Source organism: Solea senegalensis, linkage group LG15, assembly GCF_019176455.1.
Source record: "Solea senegalensis isolate Sse05_10M linkage group LG15, IFAPA_SoseM_1, whole genome shotgun sequence".
Classification (NCBI taxonomy): Eukaryota; Metazoa; Chordata; class Actinopteri; order Pleuronectiformes; family Soleidae; genus Solea; species Solea senegalensis.
In genome coordinates this window covers 12,361,294-12,384,141 of record NC_058035.1, presented here as the reverse complement: position 1 = coordinate 12,384,141, position 22,848 = coordinate 12,361,294, and the positions used below count along the sequence as shown (strand labels likewise).

The window sequence follows — 22,848 nt, the reverse complement described above, 5'->3', positions numbered from 1 at the left end:
AACGCTCTGCTTAATGTCTACATGCCGACTTTTAAACTCAAGTTCCTCCTGATGGCTTTACCAGCAACGTGTGAAAGGGTGTGAAAGATGTACTATATGATAAAAAAAAAGTGCTGCACATATATGAATATGGGTGTGAATGGCTGAAAGGCAAAACTGTATTGTGAAGCAGTTTTCAATTGTCATCATGACTAGTAATGTGCTGTATAAATACAGACCATATACTATTTATAATGTACTCCTAAAATTTAATGACGATTCAATGTTATGAAAGTAATTCAACGTGCAAAAATCCACTGCCGTCAATTTAAAAAAATACCTTTGTTGAAACACAAGGTTGTCATCGGAGAGGCACATTACGTGGATAAATGCACTTCCTGTTACAGTGATTGTGTTTCTCAGCCACAAAGAAGATATAGTAAGTATGAGTTTACTTAGAGAAATGTAAGAATAATTGCTGCAAAGGTTTAATAATTACGCTTGAGCCAATAATTGTGGAATTTACATTAATATAAGTGGAGCAATATAATTAAATGACCTGTAATGTCATACAAATAACAAAACTCTATCTAGGTAGTTATTCTAACAATAAATAAATAAGGGTTTGCTGAGCTGGAGTGTTAAACTGTTAAACTTGTGTTGGTATTGTCAGTGCCGCAGAATCTCACAAAGCTGCTGGTCCACATGTGAACTTTTGTGCTCTGAATGTCAGGTCTGCGTTGTGAACTGACGCAAGCTCTCTGGCTCTGTTGCTCTGTGTGCTGAAAACACACCGAGCACTAAAAAGACAGGATATTGGATAACAAGGTTAAAATATAGGGCCAAAAATATTCTCTTATTAAACTCAGGCTGCAGGGATTTGGTTTGAGCCACCTAAAAGATAGTGGTTTCAAGGGATCCCAAACAAAAGGTAACTGGCCGGTCATGCTTATGGTAGCTAATGGCAGAGTTAGATGAAATTAGGGGATTCTTTTTCTACAGGAAATTGTACTTAAAGACAGGTCATGGATCACCCTGCTCTTCAGAAGTCAGAGAGTGAACTTTTGCTGCGGCCATTTAAAAGGTCTACGTTGTAGAAAGAGGTCAAAGCAGAAACAAAACTAATTGTATTATTGAAGAAAAGCAAAGCTGTGCAAATTGATTTTGTGGCAGAAATTCATGGTTAGACAAGCAAGGAAATGCTTTTTTAGAACCTGAAGAAAAAGGGCAAAGGGACATCTACACGTCGTTGCCAAAGTAAATCAAACCATAACAAAAAAGTTTTGAATAATGTGCCACCAAGACTTTATTAGACATGGGCTGGAAGTTTGCTATTCTACAACAGAACAGATGGATTTGTGTTTTGTTGATGGGAGTTTGGAAAGAAAATACCACACACTGTGCTGTGGTCAGTCAATTCTCATCAATGAATGCTCCTGATCTTCAACTTCTAATTGGTTCAGTTGGTCTTAGCCATTGAACTTCAATACTTTTTCAGTGCACCAGTACTATATGTGAAAGAGTTGTATGTACACTACTTTATTGTTGCAGCCCAATACTCTTGTTTTGGATTAAGGCTTCAGTCATAATTTTAATATGGGGATTTAAATACATATATATATACGTATATATATATACATATATATATACGTATATATATATATATACATATATATATATCTATATCTATATATATATATAGAGAGAGAGAGAGAGAGAAACAGCAGATTTGGGGATTACACAATATGGACACTCTAAATTGACAAATCTGTGTGAGAGTGAATGGTTGGGTGTGCCCGGCATTTCAACCTATGTCAGCTGGGGTTGGCTCCAGTGGCTTCCTGTAGAGGATAAAGCAGTAGACAAGGAATTGATACATATGATATATGATTCATTGAATGTATCAGGTGAGGACTGAAAGTGAAAGTAACAGCAGTAACTAGGTGACATAACTATATTTTATCACATCTCAGATGCAGAACATCATCTTGCTTCTCCTCTGGTCAAGATGTTTTTGAGTGGTTGTACTGAAGTTTTTGAGTTGCTTGCTCCTCACCATGTCAACCCCTCCAAAATCAGGCTGGTGGTTGAGTCTTCCAAAAACAATGATGAGAGAGGTGTTGTTGTTTTTTCCAGCAATGTTCCTCTTAATTACAAAGCCAGTGTCTTAGTTAGTACTTCTATCCCAAGTAAATACAGTATTTCATGCTTTAGTTACTTAGAACACCTGTGTAAGTGTACCTGGATCTCATATAACTCATACTTACTGTTTTACTCTAATGGTTGTTTTCACAGTGACCAGTGATGAGGGCCTGTTTCTTGGTCAATGTAGTAAGAGATTGTCTGCTGCCCTCTAGTGGATGTCAAAGTGTGGTGCCTGGTGTTGTAATTGTGTGTTGTATGGGGAATTTGGAAGTTAATGCGAAATAAGAAATAATTAAAACATACAGGTGAGTCATTTAGTTATCCATCTCATTAATTTCATTCATATATTTCTTTCTGAAATTCATTATGTGTGTTGATATTTGTCGTGTCTATTTATTATATTTATATGTACTTTACAAGATTTACAAAATATTTAAATTCATGTAATCACATTAAAATGGAAACATTAAAATGTACTTAAGTAATAATAATGATAATGATGATAATAATAATAATAATATTAACAATAATAATAATAATAGGTACAGGAATAATAAAAAGAGAGAAATTAAACAAAATGCTGGACTAAAATGGAGCAGAAAATATGGTAGTTCAGCATAAATCTAAACTAAGCATATAAAGTGCAGAAGATAAAAATCAAGCATACGAAAGCATACGAATAAGCGTACGAAAAAAAGCAGTGTTTTTAACCTGGATTAAAAAATATTCACATTTGTTGGTGATTACAGTTCCTCTGGTCACTATGATTAGAATAAAACCCAAAAACACTCCCTCAGAGAATCACTCTTCACTGTCGCTTGCAATATATTTCAGTGAGTATAGCTGTACAATGATAGACATCACATTTTATGTTTAATATTGCATTAAACTTCATCATAACCTAAAAAGAGTTTATTGTCAGACTAAATTAATGTTTACTGTCTATAAAAGTATAGATGCAAGTTTAGCCTTAACTTTTATTATCAGTATGTCAGCATTTGTCTCAGGATATTCCATATCTTGCAATCTTAGAGTCTTTGTTTAGTCGAAATACAGTCACACAGTCTCAGAGTTGTGAAACACCTTCTTAGGGAAGTCAAAAAAAGAAGAAGAAGCATGTAACTCAGACTACAGGTGAGTTGGTGTCTGCATGTCTATTTTTGAGAACAGAAAGCAAAAGTATTTCCTATGACAAAGATGAGATGCTGTTTATTAATCTGGTTTGTGTGTGTGTGTGTGTGTTTGCGTGTGCATGTGTTGAGAAACACGTACACAGACCTTGACTCAGAAAACACATTCTTTTTTTTATTATTTGATTAAAAAAAAAAAGATGATATTTTATCTTTTGCCTGAATAATCAACACATTAAAACTATAATCCGCTGACAGCAAGTCTAACTGTGGACCTGTTGCACGTTCTGATGCGACACTGGTGCATTTTCTCACTTCTTCAACAGTTTCAGGAAGTGGGGCAGTGTCACCAAAATCAGGAAACTAAGTGCTGCTATTAATACGGCTGAGCAAAAAGGGTAGAGCTGGAGAAAGCTCATGTCGTCTCAGTTGAACAGTTACAGAGTTTACCGAGTTTCGGTAAACTTGAGCACATAAACGGACATATTTGGACAAACGATGCTCCTTATGGGCTGATTTTTGACTAATTTGAGGCCTCGCAATCATGGAAGAATCTGTCTCAAATACTGAATCAGGTAACTATAAACATTCTTTTAAAAACTGACTGCCTATGAGGCCAATAGACCTAGTATTTTATTTACTTTTTTTATCTTCCTTCATCTGTTGAAGTCGGATATTTATATGAAACTGAATTTTCATAATGTTTCTCTTTACATTACAGTACAGTAACAACATGGTAATAGTTTGGTGTCAGTATGATAATAATCTTGTATTAGGGAAGTAATATTATGTTAAAACAATCTTATTTCTAATGCATTTTCCAGCTTGGTTTTAATAGTGTGGTAATAAAGAGATTACCATGTCATTTCCAAAATAATATATGGGTATCATTGAAAAACACACATTACCAAGCTATTACTAAGTGATTACTATAGAAATAATACGGTATTTCCATGATATTACCTCCCTGCTCCAGAATTGTTAACATACTATTAATATATTGTTGACTGTCTTATATAAACAGAGTTTAGAGTTTTCCTATAAATTTATATATATAGATAGGTGATTTATTTAATGTCTATGTCATGTTATTAGTCCATTAATTAACAGATGGTATGTTACTGTGCTCTGCTGTCAGTGGGAACTGTGACGAAGGTGAGTATCTGTGTTGGGGTTCTTTCCCAGTTAGCGTGTACAAGAGGTGAACGTGACCTGATTAAACACTGTAATTAGTCAAACAGAATTACTCTGACCAGTGTTGACACAAAGTGCTGTTTGCACAACTACTTGTTGACTCTGCACTGAAACAAATTGGACATTCATTCTCTGACCACAGTCACCTTGACATTCCACCGCCGGACAGCTGATGCATTGTGGAGCGTTTCCACGACATGCGCAGGCTGCTGCAACATGGAAACCAACACATAATATCACCAGTGTCATTAGTGTCATGTCTGAGCTGATTACAAGATTGTGATTAATGTTTCATAATGATGCCAAATCTGCAAGGTTTAAGAGTATTTATGTTTTGGCAAGCGAGTCATGTGACTGAGTCGATGCACTGTACACACTAATCACACTGTTATATATTCTGTTTTGCAGCAGATTCCAAATGTCTTTCAGAACATGAACTTTTAATCCTGCACACAGCAGAGGCACAGGAATGGGCAACATATTTGCAGCAGATCTTGAAATCTTCTCTAAAATTCCGGAAAAGGTCTATTTTGCTGTACGCACTGGACCCAGCTCATCAGCTCCATGGATATGATTTTGACAACTTCCAAAGTTGTAAGTGCATTGTGCTGCTGCTCACGGGAGCGTTCCTGGACAAGCTCTACGAACCTGACCTGCAGGGGGCGCTGCACACGCTCCTTTTCCCGCCACACAGAGTGGTGGCACTGCTGTGCGGCATCTCAGAGGACGACGTACCCACAGAGAGTTTCAACGGCTGGCAGAGCTGGAGAAAAGTCTGTGCTGATGATGAGCCTGCCATCTACCTCACCACCATTCTGGAGTCTATTGCTGACAGTACGCAAAACATATATATATATATATTTTTTATTTGTTTGAGGCCCAAAGAGCAAACATAGCAGACTAAAGGCACATTTCACCCAAATTAAAGATATATAACCCATCTACCTGAAACAGATACGAAAAAATGGTATTCTTGTGAAAATATTAGTTTTTGATGGCTTAAACATAAATTACAATAGTAGTGAATGAAATATAATAGTAGTATTTGAACTCAGAATTATCTTGACTCTTGAACTTGAACTAGAGAAATTCATCATAAATAGTCTCATTAAGGGTCTGAAAATAACTTTTTTTTTATATTCTTTCATTTTTTTTTTTTTTTACAGGCAAACGACTCAAGGCTGAACATGAAAGCAAAGTTGCACCAGAGTTGCACGTCCCAGCCCCAACTGAAAATCCCACCAATGATAAAACAGAGGAAGTGGTGACAGAGCTGCAAAAACAAACTGTCCAAAATGATGAAGACCCCGTGAGCACGTGGAATTCAGCGAGTGAGGAATCTTCTCACCTCACCTGTCTCACTGTTCAACCAAACAAAGTTCTCTGCGGGGTAAGACTGAAGGAAAAATAATAATATTATCAGATCAGAGGTGTAGTTTCAGGGAGTTTCTATGTGTGAGAATGCATCAATTCCCATTTTCTTGCTGTAAGAGAGACAATTAAGTACTGACATGTTTCACACATTTATGGTGGTTTGTTAAATCTACCTCTTTCTCTTTTGTTAAAGGAACAGGAGACATTGTTCATCATTTTCAAACAGAAAATAGATCGTCAGTTAATACCAGAGGTGGAGTTTTCATCTGAAAGTGGAACTACAAAACGGTTTCCAGGCACCGTTGAGAATGAATACACTTTAAGTGTTGCTGCACCTGGCAAGTACAGTACTATTGTAGTACATTAGGTATAAGATTTCAAGACAAGACATGTTTAAAAGGTCTTTCACTTGATCTTGTTTTGGTCTCAGACATAGAGGAGTCCACATTTTTAAGGGGCTATAGGTAAGAAATCTAAGTAGAGTTTAAAAGGGCGTACTGCAGGCCGAATAAACACTATCAGAGACTGTTGCCCCCTCGAGACTTGAGGTTACTAGTTAGAGGATCCTGCACAAATTCAAAGACAGATCTACACCAAGGTACACTTATACTGCGTTTCCATAACATAATCAGACTTTGCAGGATGTAAAGTATTTTATTTTCGTCTTCCTAGGTGTTCTTGATTCATTTGATTGCATATTTCTTTAAAAAAAATGGGATTATCGATAATTGTGCCCAAGTCCCTAAATACACCAAATTTCTTTATTTTTGTTCATAAAAAACAGCCAACGACCGGTGAACTGTGATGTATTTCCAAATTTCACAAATTCTATACAATTTTAAACATTTTGGGTACTTTGGGTGTGTTTATATAGTTTGTGAAAAATAAAAAAAAAGAAATTGCCTAGCTTGTGCTGTAGGATATAAGACACTCTATATTGCACATTTTTATAGCCTTTGTATATTCATGGAAAAAAAAAGCCTAAATGTTCTTTGTTCTACAGTAAGGGTTAATCTCATTAAATTACTTAATTCAATAAACTTCTTCCATACAACACTTTAGATGATGACTGGTCAAAAGCACGACTGATTTCTTTATTTAGATCATTATAGTGACTGGATGGAGGAAACAAATCATTTTCAGATATATGTCATTTATAGTTACAATGTTTTGTAACTCATAACAGCTACCCAACATCACATGGAGTACAGTTAGCCTCATAAATGCAAGATATTATGAAGTCAAATTTGAAAAAGGATGTTTTTTTTGTTTTCATGTAGACATGCCTGCTGGAGTGGTCTCACTCACTATGTACACTGACCGTTCTTGTGTCAGCTTGAAGCCTGTTAGATATTATACCAGTATGGTTGAAGTCAGTCGGTTAATTGAGAATGCCACTGATCCTGTTAACTTCATCTGTCAGGTGAGCCACCATGTCATAATGTTATACAGTATTGCTGGCTAGTTTTGTACCTGTCAGAGTTATCTCACTTCCTTTTTTTTTTACTTTCAGGCCTTCAACTTCACAAGCAATATGACAGAATCAGTAGACAACACATTAACTGACTCATTTAAATCCAGAATGCCTGAAACTGGTCTTCACTTGTTTGGAATCAGACAGCTTGAAGAAAACAATATGGGGGCATGTGAGTACAATACTCAGTACTACTGATCTGCTGCTGTTGCACTTGCACCTTGTCTATCTTATGAATGGCTGTATTTGGTTGTTTTTTTTTGTGTGCAGATCAGCGTGATGTGGAGCTTCCCACACTGCTCCACTTTGCTGCCAAGTACGGCCTGAAAAAGCTGACCACCATTCTCCTCAGATGTCCCGGAGCTCTGCAGGCTTACAGTGTGATGAACAAGTATGGAGACTACCCAAACAAGCTGGCAGAAAAGAGCGGCTTCTTAGATCTCAGACAGTACATGGATGAATTTGTTGTAAGTCTCTTGTGTTTTTATGAGGTATCTAATTGTGTGTGGGATATTTTTCTCTCGCAGTCTTGCTGAATTTAAATGTGCAAATCGTCTGGACTTACCACTATTTCTGAGGTGACATGATAGTTTAATGTGATATCTGTTAAGTCAGCAACTGGTAGAGATTGAAAGTGAAAGTGTAAATGCTTTAAAGCGGTCATGTAGAATTATGATATGTTGAGAGGAGACCACAATGCAACCATAACGGAAAGTAAAAACATTGTATTAGTATCCACCAACAAACTCTATGACAGAAAGGGAGAGGGACATTGCCAACTTCCTCTCTGCTTTCAGTTGTCTATATTTTATAGTATCTCCACTGAAGACCCTCATGTTTTTTTTCTGGTGGAGACATTTTTGAGAGTGGAAGTGAGGTTTTTTGTTATTCATACATTCCACATTCCAGCACTTATTCAGATTCAGCTGCCTTCCTTCCTCTGCTGGCAACCTTTGAGTTGAAGTGCTACGACATTACTCCATTATTGGGTATCAGTGGAAACTCTGTTTCAATTTAACATGTTTGCCTAATCTCATAGCGTATTCTCAAATATTGTGTGTACTACCCCAAAGACATGCAGTAAGTCTGTGCCGTTTGGATTCATCATCTGCCTGCTCTCTGTGTTCAAATCTATAGGAGACGGCCGACATGCTCAGGTCTCACTTTGAGGACACTGAGAACAGTGAAGAGGTGTATGAACCCATGTCAACTGCATCTCAAGACATCATGATGAAGTACTCAGGTTGTTCAGAGGACATATATGAGTCAATGCTGGCAATGAACCCTGAATGTGCAGAGGACCTCTGTAAGATTAACATGGTTTTATTTGAAGCTACAATGCTAATGATAAGCCTGTTACTGATGACCACTGTGTTGTTTTTATCAGATGAGGTGATGAATGCAGTTGATGAGTATCCCGAGGAAGCTCTTCTTAGGACATTTTTCAAAGGTAAACATACAAACATATTTCACAACATTTAATAGAGATATTATATTCCGTATATGAGAAATGTGGTGGTACTTTATTCCCCAGCAAAACCTCACTGCAGTCAACTCCAGGACAACAGTGAGCAGCCAAAAGGTCAAGAAAAAGAAAAGGATGAGGAAGAAGAGGAGGATCCTTACAACATCTTCCTAGAGGATATCTATGATATTGTGGATACAAATAGTACATATAACCCAGGAATTCAGAATCGTCCACCAGCTCCAATCCCAAGACATGAAGGTGGGCCTGACCCTGAGCCGGAGCCTGAGCCTGAGCCAAAAACAACTTTTACCTACATCTCTAGAGGTACGTATGTCTGTGAAGATTCTCATTCATTCAAGTCATTGTAATCTTCAGAAGTTAGTTATGAACAAGTGGACTGGTTTACTAAAGTTGAAGACATCTCTACACATATTTTGCAGTGTGTTTTCTATACAAAAGTGGTGACTTCATTTATTAAAATTTGTTTTACAGTTTTTTCAGAAAAAAGTACATCCCAGCATGCAACAATGGCAACTGGATATCCTGCAGGTAAAGCACAGTTTTAAGCAAAATTGTTAATCCTTTTTTCTAAATAAAGGGAGAGTGATTTTTGGATTGAATATAGAAAAATTGTTTAAGCACAGTAGATTATCATATGTATTTGGACTGTCTGAACAAACCATGACACATTTCTTCTTATAATTGATATTTTTAATCAGTTGTTTTAATGAGGTGAACCTAAAAGTCATAACAATTTATACTATACAAGACTTACAAGTCCAAAAGAAAAACACAGTTTTAAATAAAAATGAAATCAAAGGCAAAACTCTAAAAACAGAACATACTACTACAACTAATTCTACTAATATTTGTGCATATCACCTTCCAGAATAACTGATTTTTGTTGAATTTGCACAAATATTGCATCATTGTGCCTACATGAGCTTTACATGTTTTACCATGACAAATTTCACCCATGCAGACTGACATATTTTCCATTTATTCAGTGCGGCCTGTCGTGGACATCCCAGCATCTGTTCATGATCCCTATGCTGGGATGAAGACCCCTGGACAGAGGCAGCTCATATCCCTTCAGGAGAGGGTGAAAGTGGGGGAAATAACTGTGAATGAAGCCGTCCAAGAGTTCAAGGCATGGCAATTTGACCATGAAGGGAGGGCACATTCCATACGCTATCAGCAGGTAGATCTGCTGTACCAACACCATGGTCTGTTAGCTGTGGATTAATGGTCAAAGAATTGATCCGTGTTCATATGTGCTTCTTTTTTGCCTAAGGAAAATCTGAAAAAATTACGAGATAGCATCACAAGGCGCCACAAGGAGCGAGAGAAGACAGGAAAGGAGCTTGGTAGATGATTATCTTTAAATACATTGTCAAATATCTTAAATATTTATTGTACCTATAGAGTATCTCCATGATGGACTGAATATCTTGCTGTTATAAAATGATTAATGTATGAGCACAACACAGCATTGTTTTCAAAGCTCATATTTATCTTTGTCTATTCACTCTTAGATTATGAGATAAGTGCTCCGCTGCAGAGGAACTCCAGTGCCACTTTCGAGTGTGCAGTGTATGAGTCAGGACCCAGAGTGGTGGCTCAGCCCCCTCCTGTCACTCATCCTATTCAGAGAGGAGCTTGGAAGACAGGTAGCACATCCAGCACATCCAGTAAGTTGAAAATGTTTATTTTCCATTTACCTGCAGTGCATTTGACTCTATAATCCTTCATCCACTAAACTTGAGCAATATTTTCACATACAAAGAAGTCCTGTTTTGGTGGTGCACATTTCAGTGATGTAGTTCACTCTCTTAACAATTCTTCTATGGATTTAGATAGTAATATAGTAATACATGGGAGTAATACATGGGAGAAAGAACCTGGAAAACAAATCTCTTTGGACATATGATAGCTTTGGGTGTTGCTTTGATTTTATGGGGGTTCATACATGTGTGTTTATTCTGGACATTGTGTCAGATTAAGTCCTTCATGCACTCATTTATTTAAAAGCAAAAGTCTACATGAGACTTCAGTGAAAAGATTTATCTATTTCCCCTTAGAAAACAGGTTTGCCTGATATGTTATGGCGTATACTGTAGTTCCGCTTAAAAATATCATCATTCATCAGAAAAAATCACAATCCCCACAATCAGGTTACAAACTAGCAGGGTCTCATCAAAGACAGTACACTTAAACATACTTAACACCCATTTTAAGTCATCTTAATTAATTTTCATCATTATTTATTTAAAATAGAGCTGCCACTTTGTACCTTTTTTAACAAAAGTGTTCTTAGAAATGAAAGAAGCCTTCTGCCTGTCTCTTGTCTACAGCCTTCTTGTCTACTTAATACAACTCAAATACCTCATGCATACATGATATTTTTATTGTTTTTTTTTTGGCGGTCTTGTGACATAATTAATCACAAGTGCTAACCTCAGTGTCTGAAATGGTTTGTCTTCCTGCCACATTAACCTATTTTTTTCTTTACTTCAGGTACTGAAAGCAACAGACTTAGCACTCACAGTGCCTTCAGCTGCAGCAGTGGCACAGAGCCTGATCTAGAGGTGAGTCCAAAGTGAAATCAAAAGTTCTTGCAGTTTTAATTCACATAAGTAGTAACACGTAGTAACACTGGGCACAATGTTGCAGTTGGACCTTCCTTTCTCATGTGGCCTGTACTTGTAACATTTAACATTGCCGCACAGAGTTTGACAAAAACTCCAGTGTACAATTTTATTCTGCAGTGACTTCTTTCCTTCTTCTGAACAGGAAATACACTGTTTATACAGTATCATGTGCAAAAGACACAAACTGCAAGACCCACATTTTGCTCTGTTGTGAAATCTTTGAATTTTGACTCGCATTGCTCAGTACTTCCTCCAAATTCACTGTCATTCACATTAGCTCAACACCTACTTATATCACATGTATTAACTCGTATTAATATTATTAATTAAGAATTGCAGGACCATCCTAGGGAAATGGAAACACCTTGGTGCAGGATTTGCCAGGCTGTGGTGATGTAGTCTAGGAAATGTCAGGAAAAAAAAAGTCTGTATCAGTTTTCTTCTGTATCTATATCTGTATCTTTTTTTATATTACTGTAAGACAGAGATCAGGAAGCACAGAGTGTGTTTGGGCTTTAAAGACATAGTAATACAAGAATGAATTTGTCCAAAGGTTTTATTTTCTTTAAGAGTTGTGCACGTTTGTTTGTTGTTTCTTAAAGGACACATTAGAAAATGTTCCACCTCTTCCACCACCACCACGGCATTTGCGGCAATCTGATGCTACAGCCATCATTCCTCCACCCAGGATTCCTCCACGAATCCCAGACAGGTCAGTCCAAAGCCGAGAATACAGTATACACATAAATAAACAGTTTGCACAGATACAACAGCAATTATAATAGAGATGTATAAGATTTTTGCTAAGTGACAGAAATGGACAGAGAGATAATTTAAGAATGCGTTGGCAGCAGTGAGTAAAACACAGAAAAAAGGAGAAAAAGGAAGTGTAATTCACAGCCATGTATTAGGCAGGAAACCAAGTCAGAAAGTGATAAAAGTGCTGATGTTTATGGTGTGTAGGTGAGGAAGTAGCATACGTATTAGGAACAAAATAAGGGTTGAAATAAATACAGGAGGTCTTATTCTAAGTAAAACAACATTTATAAAAAGAGACATTACCACTTACCAAGAACTGTTTACTTTTAGATAAATGCTAAAGTTTAAAACACTACTTTTAGTCTGGGAGTATAAAATGTGTCATGATTTGTGCTGCCTTTTTTTTTCATGATCACAAAGTGTTGATCACAGTTTCCTGAGGCGTCATTGCATCAGTCGCTGAACTAAGAACACTTTCTTTCTTGTAGAGTGCCAGATAAGGCGTTGCACGAGCGCTACATAGCGTTCCCCACACGAGCACTTCCTCAAATACCCTCTAACAGACCATCAGGCTCAGTGCCACCGCCTCCTGTACCTCGCCGTCTACGGTGATCATCACATGTTCACCTTTGCTGGGTTGTGTTAAAGGTTATTTTCTTGGATGTGACATCTGTAAGCAATTTAAAGAAAATAATCCACGCAAAGAGATGGGCGTTTGTATTTTTGTTATTAATAGTATTATAATTTTTATTAAATGTATATGTACCTGTTTGTATGCATGTGTGAGTCATATTTAGTACATATTGTCTTTTTAGTGTAAAACTTTTAAATGCTGTGATACAATAATAAAACATATGGCTCATGTATTTAAATGCAATGTGCTCAATCGAGGGAAAGCCACATTATTTGTTTTATTTTATTCACTAGAGGATGTTCCACTTTTATTGATTGTGATTTTATTATGCTTTTATTTCTTAAAGGACTTTAATATTGGTAGTGATATTTCCTCATGTCACTTGCATAATAGGAAGGAAGTGTCCTTACATGGATCTGTCTTTTTTTTCTTTTTTCTCACAATGAAATATTTTATTTCCGCTTATTTCTTTTCAGTCACTATCACCATGTATTCCATCCTTATTTATATTGACTCCATTAAAATCAGTATCAATTTATGTTTTGTGCAGTATGATGTTTTGTCACTTGATGGTGCTCAATATGTTCTGTCTGCCCTATAAATTGCATTGCCATATTTTCCGTGTATATAACAGATCAGACAAATGAACCCTCAGTGTCTCCTCGGCAAGTGTCTTCACAACAAGTGAGTAGAAGGATGTCTTCAAAGTCTGAGGGAGTGTCAAGTAAGTTCTGGTCAAAACATTCAACATAAAATCCAAACTGCGAGACTTTGAATGTACACATAAATAATACAGTACATAAGAAGGCTCACTGGAAATTTTCTTTACATTTCTATACATATTTGTTTCACTTTTGCTGTGATAATCAGATTAGAAATGTATAAATCTGTTAAATGTATATATATATATATATATATACATATATATATACATATACATATATATACATATATATGTATATATATACATATATATGTCAGCTGATTGTGTTGGTTTCATGAACCCCAACTCACTTTGCCTGCAAACTGTATGTATTTAAGTCAAAGTATGTTAAAGTGGCAGCAGCAGCAACAACTCAAAGGTTTGTTTCCTGTTTTTGGGACTTTTGTGCTTTTATTGTGAAGGGACAGCGGTGCTCAGCGCGTGTGTGTTGACGCAGCCGGGACCGTTTGGTAGGTTGTGACCGGACTCAGTGGTGTTAGAGCAGCAGAGGAGGAGAGGAGAGGGACACCGTGAACATACACACACACACGGAGAGAGAGAGAGAGTGCAGTGGAGTGTGTCTGCATCAGCAGCGAGGAGACGACGACACTGGATTACCTTCACACACAGGTAAAGCATGTCCTCATCTGCTGATGCCAAGTCTTTTTTTATGTATCTACGTCCTTTTTACGTCTTCATTTCTCTCTTGGCACCAGAACAGCTGAATTTGTGTTTATATTGTAATGTAGGATGCAAACAGCAGCACCTACCACTGAATGCATTTTATTTATTTTATTTATTGATCATTCAGTCCTTGTTCCTGCCAATTCAGCAGATTCAGTCAAATATAAAGTGTCAGTCTATTTTCTTTTCTTTATTTCTTTCTTCTTTTTTTAAATATTGACCCTCAACAGCAGATGGACAGAGGCTCTGGCTGTGGGACAGGACACTTACTGCAGCAAAGACTGATCCATTCAGTGCAAATGCAGCCCGCATGGGTGCCGCACTCTGAGGCTAAATTCCCAGACGAAAACATAAATACTCAAGTCAGAGATTTAAAATCTCCATGCTTTTTTCACCACATTGAATTCTGTCTATCATCATTTTTGTGTTTTGGGTTTTGTTGTAATCCACCCTCTGTGGTGCTGCTGTCTCTGTAAGTTGTGAGCAGCAGTGAAGTGTCACTCTCGTGTCATTGTGATTCAGAGTGGAGCAGACTGTGTGCTGCTACTCCACACGCATACAATAAAAGGCTGTGGCATCAGGAGCAGCTTGCTCATAATGGAATGCATATAATGCGGCACGGACATGCTGGAGAATAGTTTAATGACAATGTCGTGTCCTCACTGTGTTGTCGGGTCAGACTCTAACGTGTGGGCATATGTGATGAGGTTATTTCATAGGTGAACTGCAGAAGTGAGTGGTGGTAGCAGGAGCTGTGGTTGTTGCACAGTTGCTGTGGAGGAGAACTGCATTGTTATGTGGTCATAAAACAGCCTGCAATGTTGTTTATTTTCCACTTATTTCAGTGGATTTTTTTTGTGAGTCAGCTGCGGTGTTGTGTAACTGCACAGTAGTGCTGGACATGAATGCAAAACTCCACGTTATTCTGAAAAAACTGGTCTGGCCGAGGCCCAAATAATGAACGGCATGTGACACGAGCAACTGCCTTCCAGCACACGAGTGCAAGACAAACAGAAAGATAGAGTGTGTAACGTAAAAGCAACTGGATCAACTTTAGGGATGAGGGACGAGTAACAAATATGTTGGATAAATAAGTGGTTACTTGAGTTGTGAATCCTTCAGGTTTCCCAGACTTTAACATTTACACTTCAGTTTTTATAAAATGCTGGTAAATGAATGAAACGCTGCACATGTATTTTTCTCTGCCTGTGTTTTCATTTGTGATTTTACTACGTTTTCCCTGTTCAGTTCTCTGAGTCACTCCTCTGTCACTGATCTGTTCACTGATCTGTCCTTTCCCTTTGAAACCCGTGTGTTTTCATTCATGATTTGACTACAACGATCATTTCTTCTGTTTTTTGTTTTCCCCTACTCCACACAGTCCTTGAAACAGGACGCGACACAAGCGTGATTAAATATTAACCCCAGCACAAATAATTAAACAAAGAGCTCAGAGTACAGAGTCAAAGCAGTTTGACTGATTTCCCCAAAACTACCAGTTTCGCTGTGTTGTAATATGCATGATTTCAGACTGGACACAGCTCTTATAGAGATACTGTATCTGGACAATGTTTGCTCACAGAACACAGTGCATCCATGACTTCATGTCAAAGGACTTTGTGTATGTTTACCCAAACCTCAAATAGTTGTCCTTAATGTTATATCTAATTAAAAGAGTAGTTGTTAAGCTCCCTGAAGGCAAGACATAAGCAGTGCTTACTTCTGAAATACTTGTTTTTCAGGCTCATGGGAATATTGACTCAGCTGTAGTCGCGCATTGTATGAAGCAGGCTCCTGGTTTACAGCGTGTGCGCAAAGGAGCTGTAGGTGTTTACACAGAGATAGTGATGGGTTTGCATGTGTAAATGGAACAGATACATTCATCATGTGTTTGGTACCCAGTCAGTCAGTCAGTCCAACCACTGTGACCTTTTGCACATACCAGTTGTTCACCACTTAGATCAAGTCAAGCATGAAGCAGCATCTATCAGCGTACGTGCTGTTTATCTTTCAGAGGTAGATTAACTACCCTTTAAGGTTTAAGAGGGATTTTCTTTCTAAACTAATCTAAATTTCCAGAATAAAGCACGTGAAGTTGTAATGTTGGTGTTAGATGTTGACCACAACATCAAATGTTTAAAAGAGAGAAAAAAATCAAGGTCATAGTGCTGCATTTCGAGTCTTTTACTAACTGATAACCTGTAGAGGAGGGATGGGACCTGTTGGTATGAACCAAGCGTGGTTAATATTTTATGAACTTGTTCAGAGTCGCGTTACATAGATCCCCCCAGATTTGTGAGGGGTGACCCTCAGAGACATAAATCTCAATTTTAAAGATTTGCCAAAAGCACACACTTTTGCTCTTGTTTTATGATAAACCAAATTTAGTCATGACTTAATTATGTCCCATTATATTATAAATAATGAACTGTTTTTTTCTGTGGAATTACCTCCCATTCACATGCTTATGTAATTCAAAGTTAACCTGGACGACAGTAAGAATACTCAATGTCATTCTTGTTTCCAAAGGCTTGCAGAGTTTTGTTTTTGTTTCGTTTTTAAATCAGCTTTATTCATGGGCCTATGTGTACTTCATGGATTCTAACTGTGTGTAGCAAAGTAGGATAGAAGCAGCTCCATGTACAAAAACCTTTGTAGTGAGTATCCTTGTCTGCTGAACAACGGATGGCATCGAATCAGGCCGGATGTTTCAGCGAGACACCAGGTTTCTGTTTTCACTCCATGTTAATGTTACAACAGGTTGCTTAGCAACCCCCACCACCACCATCACCACCCCCCCATCTACTGACTTTCTCCATCTGCTGCCATTGGCTGAAGTGGCTCGTGAAGTGAAGTGTTATGCTTTGGCTTTTCAAGGTCCATGGCACAAAGAAGCCCCCTGATCATGGACGCATGTAAACAAGGCAGTGAAAAGACAATTTATGCTTTGGTGATTGATTTAAGCAGCAGCACCAAACCCCTCCTCCTCCCTCACCACCTCCACCACCTCCACCACCACCATAGCGTCTCCCCTGTGTTATGTCTCAGCACCTGATGGAAAACAACAGCATCATGACAGTGTTTGGCAGACATTTTAATAGGAAAACACATGTTCATGTTCATCACCACAAGAAACGGAACTACCAAGAGACTGCCACTTCATGAATGACTCCCGACGAAATGTGATTAACAGCAATGAAAACCTGATATCTGTGTTGCCAGCTGTGAAGTCGGGCTGTTATTGCTGGAGGAGCCTGTGGCGTTTGTGTCTGGGTGTGACATGACGGGTCAGACTGGGCCCAGCATTCCTGAAAAAGACAGATGATGGGGGGACTTGCTGGGGTCCTGCTGCACACTCATTTCACACGAGGATACCTTCAGAGCACTTAAAATTGCAGGATTATCACATTGCTGTTTATATTCATGTTTAGCCACCATATCCTATGACTCAATTATCAAGTGGTCCTGTCACATACAGGCGGTCGGAGAGTTATATTAGGGAACACAACTCAGAGCTTCCAGTCCACGCTGGGGTGAAACTATCCAGCCGAGATGAGGAAACACTTTCAGCACTCTCTCAGACGGCGATTTGAATTGTCATTGCAGCTCGCCTAATGTGCAGTCCACCCTATTATCTAAGCTAGGAGGAATCTCTTGTGCACAGCTGAGCTCATTATCTAGTGATGACACTTAATGCCTTTGATGTGGATTAAGTCTCCCAGACTGCATTTACACTGGTTTGTTACTGAACTGGAAATATTCAGGCCCAAATGGCAGTGAAAGTGGTGTTATTTTGAAATCCTCACCCCAAAGGCTTAAAAGGTATGGAGTCCACTGGTTTGGGCCCTCATCCACCATCGCACTAGTCATTTCCCACCCCGATTATCTTGACCAAAATAATTCGGATTCACAATCCGAATTATGTGATGACTGAAACAAACAATGTTTTAGATGTTTTTTAGATTCTTAAACTTTCAGGCCTCCGTCTCGACTTACAGTGGCAGAAACACCGCAGATAGGATAAATATCTTTTAGAGTAATTTTCGAGTAATTGTTTCAGAAAAATTACTCGATAAATCCACTTTTGAACAATTTCTAAATGAATTTTCAACTGTATTTTGATAATTGATTCATTGGCTTCAGTGTTTTGAGGTTTCTGATTTTTCAGCTTCTTAAATGTGTATATTTTCCCGTTTATTTGCTCCTTATGACAAAGAAATCATTACATGAATAGTTTTACTTTGTGGACAGAACAAGACACTGAGAACATCATAATTTTTTAGGTTTGAAAAACACTGATCAACACTGATCCGCAGTCCTATTTTTTCTAGTGAAAAATAATTACCTTAAATAAGATCATAATAAGTCACGAGGTAGATGAAGCTCCCAATAGTGACACAAAAATATGTATGTATGTTGGTGTGTTAGACAGAATTTTTCAAGTCACTAACATTGAAATATTAATTATTAATTAAAAAATTTATTATCAATAGAAAATCACCACGATTAACTTATTTTAAGGGTTTTTTGTCAAGCGGTTAATAATATCAACTTCATAGTTGATAGATACTTAAACATCTAGCTTACAGTATAATCATTAAATATACATAACTTGTTATCCTTGAATTAGACTAAACTGTGTCACACAGTAATGCTTCATCAATTTAAAATCTATTTAAACAGAAAATACTAAACTGATGTTCAGTAAATAGGCGTCCTTCTCATCCATCACCAGCCCCAAATAATTTCCCCTCGTAAATGAATGATTGTATATCCCTGTGGAACAGAAGTTAGTTGCATTTTAAGCAAATAGTCTTACCCAGGATTAACAAGTTTTCTTTCCGATGCTTCAACTTAATGTGTTGTTTCATATTCATTCAATGCAGATGTCACTGATGTCGATGCACAATTTACATAAAAACAGGTTTTGTTTGGCCAAGCCTTCACTTGTGTATAAAAGTGTTTCAAATGTTCAAGCACATTGTCTTCAGCTATTTCTATGGAGTCATGCAGCACATCGTAGAACAGTGTGGTAAAATATCTTGTGTGGATGAACGCCACTCACGCTCACATTTTGTTCAATTTTGTTCAACGAAGGACATTCATTAGAGCACAACACTGCCACAAACACCTACTGCACAATTTACCAAAACATTGACATTGAGCAAACACGCTGTCATTTTTTTTTTTCCAAATATGTCACTCACTGTTATGACTATCCCCATCAAGATGAGCTCCTTATTTGCTCATGGGCTTTTCTCTATTTTACCTTTTCACTCGACGCCACCGCCCACAAAAGTAAACTCTGAGAGTCACCACAGATCAACTTGAATATTCAACTGTGAATGTTTATCCTCACTCGGGCTCTGTGAGTCACGTTTCCTCTGCTGTAGGAGTGAGAGGCCTGTAGCTCCTGCTGTGAAGATGCATCACCCGGAGTAAACTCAGGGCTCTGTAAAAGGCTGTTTGGTCCATGTCACCAGCTGCAGCCTTCCTTCACATGTGCCAGCCAAGTGTTTCCTGTCAGGGGGGATCTGACCTTGGTCACATCCAGTACCTGTCAGGACTTTTCAAACACTGCCAGGCATTTGTCCCTGGCTCGATGTGTTGAATGCTTTTGTTTTTTTTTCCCTCTCTCTGACACTAAAAGATGTACAGTAAACTTGAACTGTCTTACTTCATGATTCAAAGGTTGCTCATGGAATCTGGGCTTAAATTCCAGCCCATATCAACATGAACGTATAATCCCGCTCTGAGGCCCGTAATGGCTGCGGTGTGTAGGTTACATACATTTCCTTTTATGCTGCCGTTGTTTGAAATGAACTTCAAATAGCTGGGTGGAGGAATGTGTAGAATCCCAGGCTGTTGTCCAGTGTGGAAGCTGTTTATGGAAGAGAGTTGGCGCGGGTGGAGGGGGGGTAGGTGGGGGTCTCCTCTCAATTAAGAGGCTAAGCCGCTGCTCCGGAGCAGCCCTTCATATCCATGTTTGGAGCTGTTTGGTGGGATTCACGCTCAGCGCTGGAAAAGCTTCTCCCTTCTGTGCCATTTGTTGACAAAGCAGAAGTCAAACGGTGTTATGTAACGGCCGTTTCTCTCCGACCATGGTACAGCTGAGCATGTGATGAGAGCTCTTTTGTGCTAACATTGCAGAGACCGCTTGTGTGACACACATCATAGTTGGTGACACCTAGCGTTTGTTCAGATGCGGCCGACAGAGAGAACCTGGAGCCTGATTCAGACAAAGTGATACCATATTTACTATGTTAGATGATTATTCTGCTTACGGACATTTTTCACTGTCTAAATTTAATTTCATTGTTTTATAATGTGTCTTGTAAATTAAGTTTGGAAGGTGTGGCTGCTCACACAGCTGGTACCTCGGTTTCATTTAAGAGAGAAATCTTTCATTATTTAATTTGATTTTAATTTGATTTTAAAGATAACATTTTAGAGTGATGCTGATCCAAGATTTTCCTTCCCAGAGCTAAATATGACTCTGCACACTAGCAGCTTGTTTGAAATGATAAATACTAACATCTCTGATGCTCAAAAGCAACATTTTGTTATTAAATTAAAGTTGTCACTTTAGGAAAGACGGGCTGGTTGTGTGCTTCTGCTCCTGTTTTCTTATTATTATCGTTAATACATATACGATAGAGTAATACTGATCTTCTGCCTTAAGTTTTATTATTCTTATCATTAAGAAGACCCCTCCTTAATGAAATAAAATGAATGGTTATATATTTGGGGTTAAAACTTGTTTATTGTATAGATTTGTGAAAACCTTTTTAGGCTTATTTAGGTCATTTGATAATTATAACTAGTAAATAATGAGGGGAATTGTAAGATTTAGTAATTCACACATCAGTGTGCAGTCATCATGATGGCATTAAATCTTTATGGACAGCTGAGTCATCCAGTAGCAGATTCCGTCCGTCCTCTAGTGGTCTGTGTGTTTCTCGTCTTGCGGCCCGGCTGGAGTGTTTTGTATCGGGGGAGGGTTTATACATGGTAGTCTGCACAGTTGTTGAGTGGGTGCCACATTCCCAGGTGGCAAGCGGTGACAGGTCAATCTGGACACGCCTGTAGTCAAAAACAAACAGACCCCCTACATAGTACGGATCAAGGTCAAGGCTAGGACCGCCCCCCTCAGATGAGACTCTCAAATCTCACGCAGACGTCCCAGGGGAATTCAGAGGAACCGGGACTCAGGACACACTGTGCAAGAAGGTAATACACCCTTCCAGATCCACAGTTATGCTCGCTGATGATGATGATGATAGCCATTTGGGAGTTCCTTATTTTGGAATGGTATTTTAGTTTCCCCCAACATAATTGAACTGGATGTTTATGATGTGTGCGTGGGTAGGTGGGTATGTGTCATAGCAGACTGAGAGCTGCTAATTAGATGAATCATCCAACCATTGCTACATGTTCCTGCTTTTAGAGAGTCACCCGGGGTCTAAGCTGACACGTTTCATTGACTGAGATTTCCTGTGTTCTTGACTGATGATTTTAATGCATGAGTAACACCTGCACTTTCTCAAGGTTTGTCAGTTCTGAGAATTTGCTGCTTTTATGTTCAGTATGGCCAGAAGACGTTTGAGCTCATCAGGACTTTTAAGGAAACATAAAAATGTTGTTACCTTAAGTCTGTGATGAAGTTAAAAGAGAAACACTGTCAATAGGGCTGGATAATATGGCCAAAAATGATATCACAATAAAAATACATTTTCCAAATCAGTTATTATTGATAATTATCATGACAAAATGTCAGATACTAAGAAAATGTTGAAGAAACCAGTTAGTTTTATTTAAAGTGCATAAACCTTATATCCATACATTGAAACTTTGAAGAGAATTAAGTTGCTATTGTTAGTGAAATATTGCCCACTAACTTGGTTAAGTTTAAGAATTTGAAGCTTGAAAATTCTACTGAAGTTTAAGCTTTAACTTCATGTTTGTTTTATGTCGTTGGAGATTCGCCAAATTTGCTCGATTTGAGAAGTGGAAACATCCAAACATTTCCTAGATTATGAGGACTGTTTGGTACATTTAGGTAAACTGCAGTTTGTCTGATAAAGTTTCTTTTCATTTTCCTGTTTGTCTTGGCTTGAACAGCTCCCACACTGCTCTGAGTAGATGGTGTTCTTTGCCCCGGCTCTGCGGTGCAGCATCTCTTCCTAAAAAGGCTGGGGGTGATCTCGGCTCTCCTTTGTTTATACAGCAAACTGAACACTGCGAGCTGTCATCGTCACAGTATCTGTTATATGCGAGAGGAGTTCAAATACTCTCCCACAGCTCTCATTCAGCTGTATATTCACAATGTTGAGGTTCATGTGAGGATACAGGGGAAGTAGAGTTGACATCAGTGTTAGCACTCTGCAAAGGAATGCCGTTTAATGGTTTTTAGACATTAGATCATGAATTCATTGTCTCCCTGGGATGCAGGGGGTCGAGAAGCAAGCGGATGTTGCTAAAGAGAGAGGCAAAATGAGTACATTTGAGTGTTCGATGCTGTGGGACAGCTCGGCTCCAAGCGTCATAGATGTTTTAAAAGGCTTCTTGCTCCTTGTTCCTGTGGGACTTGTTTGGAAACGCTCCCATTTTCCCTCCTGCATTTACTGTAGGCCTATTTGTGGATGTTTCCAGC

General features: G+C 38.3%; 2 protein-coding genes across 4 annotated transcripts in view; both read left to right on the top strand.

Annotated features, from left to right (window-relative positions):
- The first annotated feature begins 3,502 nt into the window (after nucleotides 1–3,502).
- Nucleotides 3,503–12,904, top strand: pik3ap1 (phosphoinositide-3-kinase adaptor protein 1). Of its 2 annotated transcripts, XM_044046566.1 has the most exons (17): nucleotides 3,572–3,829; nucleotides 4,857–5,282; nucleotides 5,615–5,838; nucleotides 6,016–6,160; nucleotides 7,103–7,245; nucleotides 7,336–7,468; nucleotides 7,567–7,763; nucleotides 8,434–8,602; nucleotides 8,684–8,746; nucleotides 8,831–9,088; nucleotides 9,257–9,313; nucleotides 9,772–9,965; nucleotides 10,059–10,131; nucleotides 10,300–10,455; nucleotides 11,282–11,352; nucleotides 12,018–12,127; nucleotides 12,663–12,904. In XM_044046566.1, the coding sequence occupies exons 1-17, from the start codon at nucleotides 3,799–3,801 to the stop codon at nucleotides 12,784–12,786; spliced, it is 2,574 nt and encodes an 857-aa protein (XP_043902501.1). In that variant the 5' UTR covers nucleotides 3,572–3,798; the 3' UTR covers nucleotides 12,787–12,904. The 2 variants fall into 2 exon arrangements, with proteins under 2 accessions (XP_043902502.1, XP_043902501.1); XM_044046567.1 differs by lacking the exons at nucleotides 12,018–12,127; nucleotides 12,663–12,904 and adding an exon at nucleotides 11,747–12,011 and having other exon boundaries at nucleotides 3,503–3,829.
- Nucleotides 12,905–13,952: 1,048 nt separating this feature from the next.
- LOC122782276 (sorbin and SH3 domain-containing protein 1) overlaps nucleotides 13,953–22,848 on the top strand; it is a 40,535-nt gene continuing 31,639 nt past the window's right edge. Inside the window, exon 1 of one of the 2 annotated variants that reach the window (XM_044046564.1) lies at nucleotides 13,953–14,141. The gene's annotated coding sequence lies outside the window, so the exon portion shown is untranslated. Of the gene's footprint in view, nucleotides 14,142–21,403; nucleotides 21,426–22,848 lie in introns of those variants that run through there. The other variant, XM_044046563.1, reaches the window with a different exon arrangement.